Source organism: Podarcis vaucheri, assembly GCF_965113315.1.
Source record: "Podarcis vaucheri genome assembly, chromosome: 18".
NCBI lineage: Eukaryota > Metazoa > Chordata > Lepidosauria > Squamata > Lacertidae > Podarcis > Podarcis vaucheri.
In genome coordinates, this window is record NC_138756.1 from 6,558,248 (window position 1) to 6,571,572 (window position 13,325).

General features: G+C 49.7%; 1 protein-coding gene across 2 annotated transcripts in view; it reads right to left on the reverse strand.

Moving 5' to 3' along the window:
- The window catches only part of PIAS4 (protein inhibitor of activated STAT 4), a 33,471-nt gene that overhangs the window by 19,357 nt on the left and 789 nt on the right, over positions 1 to 13,325 (reverse strand). For both annotated transcript variants that reach the window (XM_082206475.1, XM_082206476.1), the window contains exon 2: positions 2,785 to 3,241. In XM_082206475.1, coding sequence (XP_082062601.1) covers positions 2,785 to 3,241 — 457 coding nt within the window. The remainder of the gene's footprint in view (positions 1 to 2,784; positions 3,242 to 13,325) is intronic.

The following is a 13,325-nucleotide window of genomic DNA, read 5'->3' on the forward strand; positions in this document are numbered from 1 at the left end:
GGGGGGGGCGGCGGGTTTCTTCTGCCCGAAAAGTGGGATATAAATACAGGGGTACGTTGGTACTTGAACGGCTTGGCCACTGAACAAATCGGCTCCCACGAACCCGGAAGTGACCGTTCAAGTTTCCAAACGTTTTTTGGAAGCCGAACATCTGGCGCAGCTTCCGATTGAGCGCAGGAAGCTCCTGCAGCCCATCAGAAGCCGCGCCTTTGTTTTCAAACCGTTTTGGGAGTCGGACGGACTCCCGGAACGGAGGATTCAGTTCAAGAACCAAGTTACCACTGCATGCAAAACAAATCTGCAGGCAGAAAGATGCAGACAGTCATATTAATTCAGCGTGGGAGAGGAGACAACCAAGAACAGGGAGAGGGACATGATACCTTTAATTGAGATCAAGTAAATATCACAAGACCACAAGTAGCTTCCAGACGGCACCCAATTCAGCGTGACGATACAACAGCAATTCTTAAGAGAAGGGGTGGGAAGGAACAATAAACAGCTAAGAAGCCTTCTGAGACATCCAACCTCTTAGCCTTAAGGGGCGATTCAGAAAGTTATCTGCAGACCAATCAACTGCCTTATGCCGAATCCGACCACTGGCGCATTTCAGTCTCCTCCAACCTGGTGCCTCCAAGTGGTTCTGGACTGCAACTCACATCAAGAGAGTGGTCAGGGCAATGTAAATCCAACAGCAACAGCAGGGCACTAGGCAAGACTACTGTGGTAACACGGAGTCAGGCTTTGACAGTGGTGGCGCCAGTGTTGTGGAATGTCCTCCCTGCTGAACGTCTGACCCTTGGGCTCTTGACCGCTCCCTGTTTAGACAAGCATTTTCCTGACCTTCCGACTCAACTCTCCTGCTTTGATTGTACAGTGGTGCCTCGCAAGACGGAATTAATTCGTTCCGCAAGTTTTTTCTTCTTGCGAGTTTTTCGTCTTGCGAAGCACGGTTTCCCATAGGAATGCATTGAAAATCAATCAATGCGTTCCTATGGAAACCGCCTTCAGACCAGGTCCGGGGACAGTCTGTCCCCCAACCTCTTCTGAAGGCTGGGGGGGGGGGGACAAGGGCTTTTCTTCCCACCGCCAGCAACAATTCTATGGTTCTACGAAAGTCTATCATGTCTTTCTATCTTCCAAGGGTATTGCAATTAGTGCTCAAGAAGAAAGGTGATTAACCACTGGTGTTTAGGGACACAGGACGCTGCCTAACACCGATCCAAACCACTGGGTCCATCTAGGTAAGATTTTTACTATACTGACTGGCTACAGCTCCCCAAGCAGTGTTCGAAATTAGCCATTTTGAACGTGGCTTTCAACCGCTTGCAACAGAGTGAAGATACCTGGGTGCCAGGATGGCGTCCGACATCTCCACTATCTGGGGACCATTGGATTTGGACTGCTTTCACACACTAACACCACACCCTATAGAATTCTATCCGTTCTATTTTATCTGTACAACTGAAACGAATTTCAGGAACCAAAATGCTTTGCCTGTGCAGCCCGAGCAAGGGCACGGAACGACGTTATAATTAATTGTTTTCGCTTACCCCACCCCACTGCCCTGCACACAGTTGTGAAGAACATTCCTACGTTACAAATGGTCCACGTCGCCATTAAGAAAAAGAGGTCGGAATAGGCCAATATATAAGCGGAATGTCCCTGGATCGAGTGACTTTTCTTCTTTCAGTTCTCAAAGCTCTTCAACGAGGCTGCAATCTGAACGAGCCAGGTATTTTAACTGATAATCAATCGCAGTCCAGTCCATCACTTGAAAAATAAAACTTCAGAGCCATCTTGCCCCAAAACGGCAACTAGACATTCCGTTTTGGCAACCGTAACCTTGGTTGAAGGAGCCAGTTGGAGCCTAGGTTATATATCTAAGTTTCTAATGCTGTAAGGTTTCAGACAGTAAGGATTAGGGCATGGGTAGGGAAACAAAGGCCGGGGGGCCGGATCTGGCCCAACCGCCTTCTAAATCCGGCTCACGGACGGTCCAGGAATCAGAGTGTTTATACATGAGTAGAATGTGCCCTTTTATTTAAAATGCATCTCTGGGTTATTCGCGGGGCCTGCCTGATGTTTTTACATGAGTAGAATGTGCCCTTTTACAGTGGTGCCTCGCAAGACGAAAAGAATCCGTTCTGCGATTCTCTTCGTCTAGCGGTTTTTTCGTCTTGCGAAGCAAGCCCATTGACGGATTAGCGGATTAGCACTATTAGCAGTTTTTAGCGGCTTATCTGCTGATCGGATCAGCTGATAAGTGGCTTAGCGGCTTAGAAAAGGGGGGGAGGGGAAAAAACCAGCAGGAACTCGCAAGACATTGTCGTCTTGCGAAGCAAGCCCATAGGAAATTCGTTTTGCGAAGCACCTCTAAAACGGAAAACTCTTTCATCTAGCGAGTTTTCCGTCTTGCGAGGCATTCGTCTTGCGGGGCACCACTGTATTTAAAATGCTTCTCTGGGTTATTGTGGGGCCTGCCTGGTGTTTTTACACGAGTAGAATGTGCGCTTTTATTTAAAATGCATCTCTGGGTTATGGTGGGGCATAGGAATTCGTTCATTTATTTTTTTTCAAAATACAGTCCGCCCCCCACAAGGTCTGAGGGGCAGTGGACCAGCCCCCTGCTGAAAAAGTTTGCTGACCCCTGGGTTAGGGCCTGTGCACGCAAGCAGAAGAAGAAGAAGAAGCCAGCTGCCATGAGCAAACCGGCCACCTGCAAAGGTGGGACGAGGCAACGTCCCAGCCATCCAGGGCCATCCCAATCCCGCCCACCCAACTCACCGAGCTCGGTGGGCTTCAGGAGTTCGTCCAAAATGCTGTAGAAGGGGAGCTTCACCAGCTGAACCTCGGGCTTTGCCGGTTTGACGGGTAACCGCCCCAGTCCGTTTAAGTACTTCCCGTAGAGGGAGGGATAGTCAATGTTGGCGGTGGAGAGAGCAGTCCTGGCCACCGCGTTGCTGCTGCGGTCGTAGGAGGAATGGATGGAGAGGGTTTCCTGGGGAGGTCTGTGCTGGGGCGCCTGCTGCTGCTGTTGCTGCGGAATCTGCCCTGCATCGGAGAGCTTGGCGTAGCGCGTCTCGTAAATCTCCTTGATCTTTTTGAACAGTTCCGGGCTGCAGTCAAACTGGACCAGCTGCAAGGCCCGGGTCACCAGTTCGTGTTTCAAGCCGCTCTTGCTCCGGCCGACGAACCCGAGCAACATCTGAAGGTCCGAGACTCGGAAACTCATCACCATGTTCTGCGGGCGGAGAGGGAGGGCAGACAGACAGACAGACAGACAGACATTTGAAGTCAAAGATAGCGAATAAATCAAAGCACTGTTTATGGGGCAGGATCTGGCTTAGGTAACCCCAACTCAAGGAAGGAATTATTAACCAGCCTTCCTCTTGCCGTGCTGCTTTGCCCATGGCTGTATTTATTCTGAATACCATTACAAATGTATTGTGGTTATAGCATTATTATACATTTGCAAAGACCATTATACATTTATTTACACCCCCCACACACACAATTTTATGCCACAGAACAGAACATATGGGGAAAGCGTTTAGGGTCAAGTATCATGGTTATAACAAAAAGGTTGTACGTTTTCTTTATTCTTCTGTGTTTTCTGCAAACTCAGGAAGGGGCAGGTACAGAGCTGCCCACATTCAAAATACAGTGGTACCTCGGGTTAAGTACTTAATTCATTCCGGAGGTCCGTACTTAACCTGAAACTGTCCTTAACCTGAAGCACCACTTTAGCTAATGGGGCCTCCTGTTGCTGCCACGCCACCGGAGCACGATTTCTGTTCTCATCCTGAAGCAAAGTTCTTAACCTGAAGCACTATTTCTGGGTTAGCGGAGTCTGTAACCTGAAGCGTATGTAACCTGAAGCGTATGTAACCCGAGGTACCACTGTATAGGAACGATTGTCCGTCAGTACTTAAGAGCAGTGCTTTTTTCTGGGGGTACGCATACCCCTAAACATTTTGTGAATCTAAGTTTCGCCTCATTGAGGGGCAGTATTGAATTTGAGCAGGAAATTAAGAGTACCCCTAAACATTTTTTTTAGAAAAAAGCACTGCTTAGGAGTCAAACCATTTGTCCACCTACACCAGCATTGTCAACAGTGATTGGCAGTGGCTTTCTGAATATGTACGCAATGCAACACACGCTCTACACGGTGCTCCAATCCTTCTCTCTGAAATGAACTAAGATTCCAGTCCTCATGGTTCCGAACAAAAGGCTGATTTAAGCAGGAACATCAGAAGCTACCTTACACCCAGTTTCCCTCTGCCTCTCTGCTCTGTGCCATGCACAATGTTACAAAGGACAGAGTGGGTTGGATCAAGGTGAGAATGCATTCGCTCCAGCAAACTCCTTCTCGCAGGGGCCAATCAGGTTTGGGGAAGGCACCCACAACCCCTGGGACCTCCCCACTTCACAGAGGTGCCCCACCATCACAAGGCAATGGAGGCAGGGCTATTGGAAGCCGATCCGCGCAAGGCAGGTAAGAAAACACCCTTCCTCTCACCCCACACCAGTTACATCTTGCTACCTACAAGCAAACACGTGTGTGTCTGGTGGTGGAGAGTCATCCCAGCACTGTATGTTTACTCCTGCCTCTATTTCAACGAAACCAAGTCGCTTGCCCTCGTGGAAACGAGTTCGAAAAGCACACGGTGGAATTCCAGAACTTTCCCCTGCTTTAAAGCGTTAGCCGCAGGTCCCAAAGGTCAGTGGGTGGTGTATCTGCATTCTGGTGGCTTACTGCCCCCTTGACGCTCACGCCCTTGTGGCCAAAAATCCAGCCTCTGTGGTAGAACAACTGGCATAGGGTGATGACCTCACTCCAGACCCAGCCCAAGGGATTTTGGCACCCGAGGCAAACCAGAAAATGGGTGTGGGAGAAGGGGTGAGTGAAGGTCAGGAATGAGGGGGGAATACAGATACACTTCGGGATCTGCTGCCCCCATGGATCCTGCCACCTGAGGCGCTTGCTGCACTTTGCCTCATGGGTGGGCCGGCTCTGCCCAGATCCTGCACCTGCCAAACCAAACTGGGGACGAGCCTTACACATGGTAAGTGGCAAGCTCCTGGGTTGAGGAAACCAAGGAAAAACAGAGGGCGGAATTGCCAGTTGGCCAACCATCGTCAACACCCTCCTGCGTTCACATTGCCTACCCAAGTTAAAGCTTGGGTGTGCTACGGTTTCCCAGGCAACCGCAGCTTGAAAAACAGCCCAGGGAGCCAATGGCAGCCTGGACCCTTTCCCATTCCAGTCGCTCCAAGCCTCTGGTTGGTGAGAACGTGGTGCTGATAACACCAAGGTCGCAGGTTTGATCCCCGTATGGGACTGCCGCATATTCCTGCATTGCATTTTGTGAATCTAAGTTTGGCCTCACTGAGGAGCAGTACAGTGGTACCTCAGGTTACAGATGCTTCAGGTTACAGGCGCTTCAGATTACAGACTCCGCTAACCCAGAAACAGTACCACGGGTTAAGAACTTTGCTTCAGGATGAGAACAGAAATTGTGCAGCGGCAGCAGGAGGCCCCATTAGCTAAAGTGGTGCTTCAGGTTAAGAACAGTTTCAGGTTGAGAACGGAGCCAATTTGATTCCCTCCCTCTCTTTCTTTTTTCTTTTCCTTCTCCTCCTGCGATGAGGCTACATTTTAATATTTTAATGTTGTATTTTAATGTTGTTTTTAAGTTGTAATCATTCAACTTGTTTTTATTATTGCTTGTAAGCCGCTCTGAGCCCGGCCTTGGCTGGGGAGGGCGGGGTATAAATAAAAAATTATTATTATTATTCCTCGGAGTAGGGCTGGTGCAGCAAATCCTCCTTTGTCGCTGCTTCAGACGTCTGCCAGTGTTGTTCTTTCACAAGAGAAACACCAGGGGCATCTGCCAACCGTACCCTCCACCCTCCAGTGCAAACGGACCTGCACAACCGAGTTACCAAAGCAGCGAGGAGGGCAAGTGAAGGAATACAGGCGGTGCTCCAGCACTTACAAACGGGAAGATATTTCGCTGGTTAAAACAACACAGCATGTGGACCAGGAAGCCAAATTGCAGCCCACCTCCAGCAAGCAGAACCTGCCAAGGACTCAATGGTACTTCTTGTTTTGCGGCCTGGGAGCGAAACCAGGTTTATCAAGCGCTGAGGGTGGCAGCGGGGTGTGTGTGTGTGTATGTGTGTGCTTGCCATACATGGATGGCAGGCAGCTGAGTCACAACTTGCACATGCCAACCACAAACACAGTGGCAGGCCAGGCGGGGTTGGGGCACTTGATCACTCGAGAGTCAAGAAAACAACTCTCTCTGCAGATCCTAAAGATGCCACCTTGGCGGGCCAAAGACGTGAAGCCAAAGAAAGCGACTCAGAACTTGGGACGATTCCTGCAGCCCGAATCGCAAACGCTGAATGGGAAATATAATGGTTGGGAGTTACTTGTGCGTAATCCTGCTCCGTTTGAGCATCGGATTGCCTGGTTAAACCCTCCGGACTGCGCAGCCCATATTTGCGTGGCTGCCCTTAGTCACTCGTAGAATCTGTCTGTGGGCGTTTCTTAAAGCATTGCCAACATAAGAGTTGTTTGACGCCCAATCGTCTCCGCCTCTCACTGCGCGGGAGTCTCCTGCGCAGGGTGGGCGTGGGCAGCGGGGTGCTTGGGCTCTCCTCGCTAACTTCCAACGAAGAGTCCTGGAGCCCCTGCACCTCCCTGTCCCGTTGCTCTCCTGGATCCCTGGTGTTAACACTCGTTCTCTTCCCCTTCTTCCCAGCTGAGTCTCCCTCTAGCGCTTGGACCTTCCCCTGCAGAATCAGAGACCCTCTCCTTCTTCCGTACCTCTGATGGCAGTTCCCTGACAGGAAAGGACGCTCTAAACCTACGAAGGGTGATCTCTGAAACCGGCTGGTTTGTTTTAAAGAGTTTATAAAACTCTTAATGTTTCGAAAACCTCTAGTCTAAAACACCCCAAGTATTATATTTTAAAAACAGAGTCTAAAAGCAGTAAAACAGCATTTAAAACATATACAGTGGTACCTCGGGTTAAGTACTTAATTCATTCCTGAGGTCTGTTCTTAACCTGAAACTGTTCTTGACCTGAAGCACCACTTTAGCTAATGGGGCCTCCTGCTGCTGCTGTGCTGCCAGAGCACAATTTCTGTTCTCATCCTGAAGCAAAGTTCTTAACCCGAGGTAATATTTCTGGGTTAGCGGAGTCTGTAACCTGAAGCGTATGTAACCTGAAGCGTATGTAACCCGAGGTACCACTGTAAAAGTAAATTATTCAAGGGAGCCCATGCACCCAAAACAGGGGAAGCCTGAGCAAAAACTTCACAAGATGTGTAAAGCAGCTGCCTCTGCCTCCTGTCTACAACCCTACAGACCTGCTGCCAGTCAGTGTAGACAATACTGAGCTACACTAACCAAGGACTGACAGGTTAAGTCAGCTGCCTATGTTCCTTCACATATGGCAGAGGGAAGGCCATTCAATGATACTAGCAGCAGAAAATGCCCATTTATATAGGGGTTGTTACCTGCACCCTCGTAAGGGACGAGGATGGCGCTGTGGGTTAGACCACAGAGCCTAGGGCTTGCCGATCAGAAGGTCGGCGGTTCGAATCCCCGCGGCGGGATGAGCTCCCGTTGCGCGGTCCCTGCTCCTGCCAACCTAGCAGTTCCAAAGCACGTCAAAGTGCAAGTAGATAAATAGGTACCGCTCAGGCGGGAAAATAAACGGCGTTTCCGTGCGCTGCTCTGGTTCGCCAGAAGCGGCTTAGTCCTGCTGGCCACATGACCCGGAAGCTGTACGGCGGCTCCCTTGGCCAATAAAGCGAGATGAGCGTCGCAACCCCAGAGTCGGCCACGACTGGACCTAATGGTCAGGGGTTCCTTTACCTTTACCTCCACCCTCACTCTTAAAGCATCAAAAATGAAAGCTGAAAGCTGGTGCAGCACAGCAGCTAAGACATGGGTTGGCAAACTAAGGCCCGGGGGCCGGATCCGGCCCAATCGCCTTCTCAATCCGGCCTGCGGATGGTCCGGGAATCAGTGTGTTTTTACATGAGTAGAACGTGTCCTTTTATTTAAAATGCATCTCTGGGTGATTTGTGGGGCATAGGAATTTGTTCATATTTTTCCCCCAAAATATAGTCCGGGCCCCCACAAGGTCTGAGGGACAGTGGACCGGCCCCCTGCTGAAAAAGTTTGCTGACCCCTGATAAGTGCATGAGGTACAAAGTGATAGAATCAGATTGGAAGGCACCTTTTAAAGGGTCATCTGAAAGGAAGGAATCACAGCTAAAGAATCCCTGACAGATGGCCATCCAACCTCCGTTTACAAACCTCCATCAAAGCATAGCCCACCGCCTTCTGAGGGAGTCCATTCTACTGGTCAAGCCAATGGTCCCATGTAGCTCAGGACCCTCTACACAGCAGCCCTCCGTGATTTCAGACAAGAACCTTCTGCGTGCAAAGCAGGTGTTCCGCCAACAAGCTATAGCTCTGCAACATAATACAGTGGCACCTCGGAAGTTGAACGGAATCAGTTCCGGAAGTCCGTTCGGCTTCCAAAATGTTCGGGAACCAAGGCGCGTTTTCTGGCTGGCTGCAGGAAGCTCCTGCGGCCAATCGGAAGCCGCGGAACCCACGTCGGACGTTTGGGTTCCAAAGAACGTTCGCAAACCGGAACACTCACTTTGCAGGGTTCGGGAGCCAAAACGTTCGAGTCGCAAGGCGTTTGACCTCCGAGGTACGACTGTATTTTAGCTCAGCAACCAAGTGAGGAGATAGCCTTGGGCTACCATGCCTCCCCCCACAGCAAATAAGCAAATAAAAATGCTTTCTGTCTCAGACTGCTGACGCACCTAACCCTTCCTAACTAGTACTCCAGGGATGGTTGTGGGCAGGATTCCTACACTGCGGGGGGGTGGACTAGATGACTCTCAGGGTGCCCCCCAAATTTACAATTCTATGATTCCATGATTACTGCAGGACTTTGGGGCGTAAGAGGCATTGTGGGCTGGATTTTTGCTGGCTCTATCAGATGCGTGAAGTAATCCTCAGCAGTCAGGTGCAGCAAACAAATGTTGTGCCCTCCATATGCTAAAAATAATGAGAGCCAGCAACTTGCTTTGCCCTTTTAATACGGGGATTTAAAAATAATAATACTGATAGACTTTTACAGAAGACGAAAGAAACAGATTTGGCTGAACATGAGGGGGACCTTCTTAGAGTAAGGGTTGTTAAATGAGGAACAGGCTGACTTGAGAGGCACTGGAGGTTTCTGCAGATCCTGTGCTGAACAGGAGGCTTGGCTAAACACTATGGTTTGACAATGCTGCGCAGATCTCTTTAAGGCACTGAAATTGTGGAACATCATCTGTGTCTAAAAAGCGGTATATAAATTGGTTAACGGTAACAACAGAAGAAGCAGCAGCAGCAGCAAAGCCTATCTGTTCCAACTAATTTAAAAAGTAGGTCTCCGCTTATTACGATTCACAGCCACTGCCTTAAAATCTCAAAGCTTCAAACCCCACCATTTCACAGCTGCACCACCGAAGCTCCAGCCGCTCAGGACAGCACAAGCAAAGGGAAGCCCATGCAAAAACGACAAGAGCAATAGATTGGCAGGCAGGCAGGCAAGCAAGCAAGGACTTGGCAGTGGAGGCAGCAGGTGGGATTCCTCAGTGCCAAATCCAACCATCCCAGGGCCCTCTAGCTGGGCCTTGGAGCGTTCCACCGGCCACATACCCTCACCAGCCTTTGCTTTGCACCCTTCCTGGAGTGACTTTGCCTGGCTGGAATGTGTCCTCTTGCTTTGTCTGGATGACGGATAGAGCAAAGTGTGCTGGAAGCACCCTGCTGCACAAAGCTGTAATTTGCATTCGTTGCTCCACCCACTTCTGCCCGCGATTGGCATGTGGCTCTTGGAAGGTTTCCCAGAAGGCCCTCGGGTCGGAAAAGGGAGCGAGGAGACAGCGATGCCTGTCGCACCTCATGCACACCAGTTTGAGAAAATCTGCTGCTGTCCGTATCAGACTGGACGAGTCTGCTGCAGATATTCATTTGCTACAATAATAATTAACATTTATAGAGCGCCAAGCCTCCATAGCACTAAAAGATGCTGTACTCCTTACAGCAGCCCTGTGAGATGGGCTAGCCTCATTTCACCCCTATTAGAGCTGGGTCTGACAGAAGCAAGACTTTCCTTGCAGCCTTCACACTAACTGTAGCTGAGATAAAGAGCCCCTTGCACACTCCTTTCCCATTTGTGTTTCATCTATCAGATTCTGAGTCTGAGGCCAGGGGTTGTCTTATTATTGAAATTTATATGCTGCTCTGGGAGCTTCATATGGTTCATAGACTCATAGAATCTTACAAGGTGAAGGGACCCCGCGAGTCATCTAGTCCAACCCGCTGTAACGCAGGAATCTCGGCTAAAGCATCCATGACAGATAGCCATCCAACCTCTGCTTGAAAACCTCCAAGGAAGGAGAGTCCGCCACTTCTCGTGGGAGTCTGTTCCACTGCTGAACAGCTCTTACTGTCAGAAAGTTTTTTTTCGAATGTTTAGTGGGAATCTCCTTCCTTGCAACTTGAAGCCACTGGTTCAAGTCCTACCCTCCAAAGCAGGAGAAAACAAGCATGCTCCCTCCTCCGTGTGACAGCCCTTGAAATATTTGAAGATGTCTATCATATCTCCTCTCGGTTTCCTCTTTGCCACGCTAAACATACCCAGCTCCTTCAAGTGCTCCTCATAAGGCTTAGTTTCCAGACCCCTGACCACCTCGGTTGCCCTCCTCTGCACACATTCCAGCTTGTCAACATCCTTCTTAAATTGTGGTGCCCAGAATTAGACACAGTACTCCAAGTGTAGCCTGACCAAGGCAGAATAGAGTGGTACTATGACTTCCCTTGATCTAGACCAGGGGTCTGCAACCTTTAAGACAAAAAGAGCCACTTGGACCCATTTCCGAAGGAAAAAAAAAAACCTGGGAGCCGCAAAACCATTGTGACATTTAAAGCATGCGCGCCGCTGCCCTCTGATCTGACAGTGGGCGGGAAGGTGACGTTGGGACGGTGCGTGACTAACGCACACACTGCCCCCATGCAACATCACAGCCAGTACAGTGCCCACCACAGTGGGGAGTGTTGGGGCGCACAATGCGCTTCCTCCCCTCGCTAGTATCCGCCCCGGAGCCGCGGCAAAGGTGTAAAAGAGCCGCATGCGGCTCCGAAGCCGCGGGTTGCAGACCCCTGATCTAGACACTATACTTCTGTTGATGCAGCCTAAAACGGCATTAGCCTTTTTTGCTGCTGCATCACACTGCAGTCTCATGTTAAGCTTGTGGTCCACCAAGACCCCTAGATCCTTTTTACATGTACTTCTAGTAAGCCAGATGTCTTCAGGAGAGATAAAAGTGCTCTAAATAAGTAACAAATACGTAAGTGCGTGGAAATTCAAGGTTTCAACTGAAGACTTCCCAGTTTGTGTCCACATCTTACTGGAAAAAAAACTGGAAGCCAGCCATTCCAAATTCGCTCAAAGAAGTTAACTACCCTAAAGTCTTTGTTTCTGAATATTCACGAAACAAGCCAGATCTACTCTTGTAAAGTAAAAGTACAATCATTAAAACAAATGGCAGAACTTATAATTGTGGCTTCCTAAACATGACTTTGGGACGCGGGTGGCGCTGTGGGTTAAACCACAGAGCCTAGGACTTGTTGATCAGAAGGATGGCGGTTTGAATCCCTGCAATGGGGTGAGCTCCCGTTGCTCGGTCCCTGCTCCTGCCAACCTAGCAGTTCAAAAGCACGTCAAAGTGCAAGTAAATAAATAGGTACCACTCCGGCGGGAAGGTAAACAGCGTTTCCGTGCGCTGCTCTGGTCCGCCAGAAGCGGCTTAGTCATGCTGGCCACATGACCCGGAAGCTGTACGCCGGCTGCCTCGGCCAAGAAAGCGAGATGAGCGCCGCAACCCCAGAGTCGGCCACGACTGGACTTAATGGCCAGGGGTCCCTTTACCTTTATACATGACTTTGCTTGCTATCTAAGGTGTCCATTGGTTTCACAACTGGCTCTGCATGGTTCAACTTAACAATACAGAACACACAGAGAAGGAGCCTTAAAGTATCTCACAGAAATTCCATTTTGGCAGGTGGTTTTGTGACTTAAGTGTCTAATTACATAGAAGATAAGGCTATCAGCATCTACTAGCCATGACAGCTATGCCCTACCTCCATGGCCACAAACCGTATGCCTCTGAATGCCAGTTCAGGTAGAGGAGAGTTGCAGTTGCACTCCGGCCCCCCATCGTAGCATCTGGCTGGCCATGTGAGAATAGGATTCTGGACCAGATGGGACATGGATTGATCCAGCAGAGCCCTTATGTGCCACAGAAATGCATTTATAGCTTTTTCTGTTATTATCCACATGTGTGCATATACAAGGTAAACAAGGGAACGGCTAAGAGATGTGTTGATCTGTTAAATGTTTCAGATTCTCCCTCCTCCATTAAAACAGCTAAGGTTTCAAATTAACAAATAAACACACACACATGTATGCACAATAAATATCTGTCAGGAGAGAGCCAACACCTGACAAATCCAGTTCACAAACGTGCTTCAAGCAGAATAAACCTGTTTCACTTTCTAAAAGGTACCGCCACACTCGGTGGGTGCCCATGTTCGCTGCGCAGCAGGCGGAGACTGCAACCCTTACCTAGAAGTCCAGCGATTTCCAATTAGGCATGTACAGTGGTACCTCAGGTTACATACGCTTCAGGTTACAGACTCCGCTAACCCAGAAATAGTGCTTCAGGTTAAGAACTTTGCTTCAGTATGAGAACAGAAACTGTGCTCCAGCAGCACAGCAGCAGCAGGAGGCCACATTAGCTAAAGCGGTGCTTCAGGTTAAGAACAGTTTCAGGTTAAGAACGGACCTCCGGAACGAATTAAGTACTTAACTCGAGGTACCACTGTATACAATTGCCAAGCTGCTATTCCAGGTGACTTAACCAGCGAGTAACACCACCCCCAATGGGACATGGGTGGTGCTGTGGGTTAAACCACAGAGCCTAGGACTTGCCAATCAGAAGGTCGGCGGTTCGAATCCCTGCGATGGGGTGAGCTCCCGTTGCTCAGTCCCACCACCTGCCAACCTAGCAGTTCAAAAGCAAGTCAAAGTGCAAGTAGATAAATAGGTACCGCTCTGGCGGGAAGATAAACGGCGTTTCCATGCGCTGCTCTGGTTCGCCAGAAGCGGCTTAGTCATGCTGGCCACATGACCTGGAAGCTGTACGCCAGCTCCTTCGGCCAATAAAGCGAGATG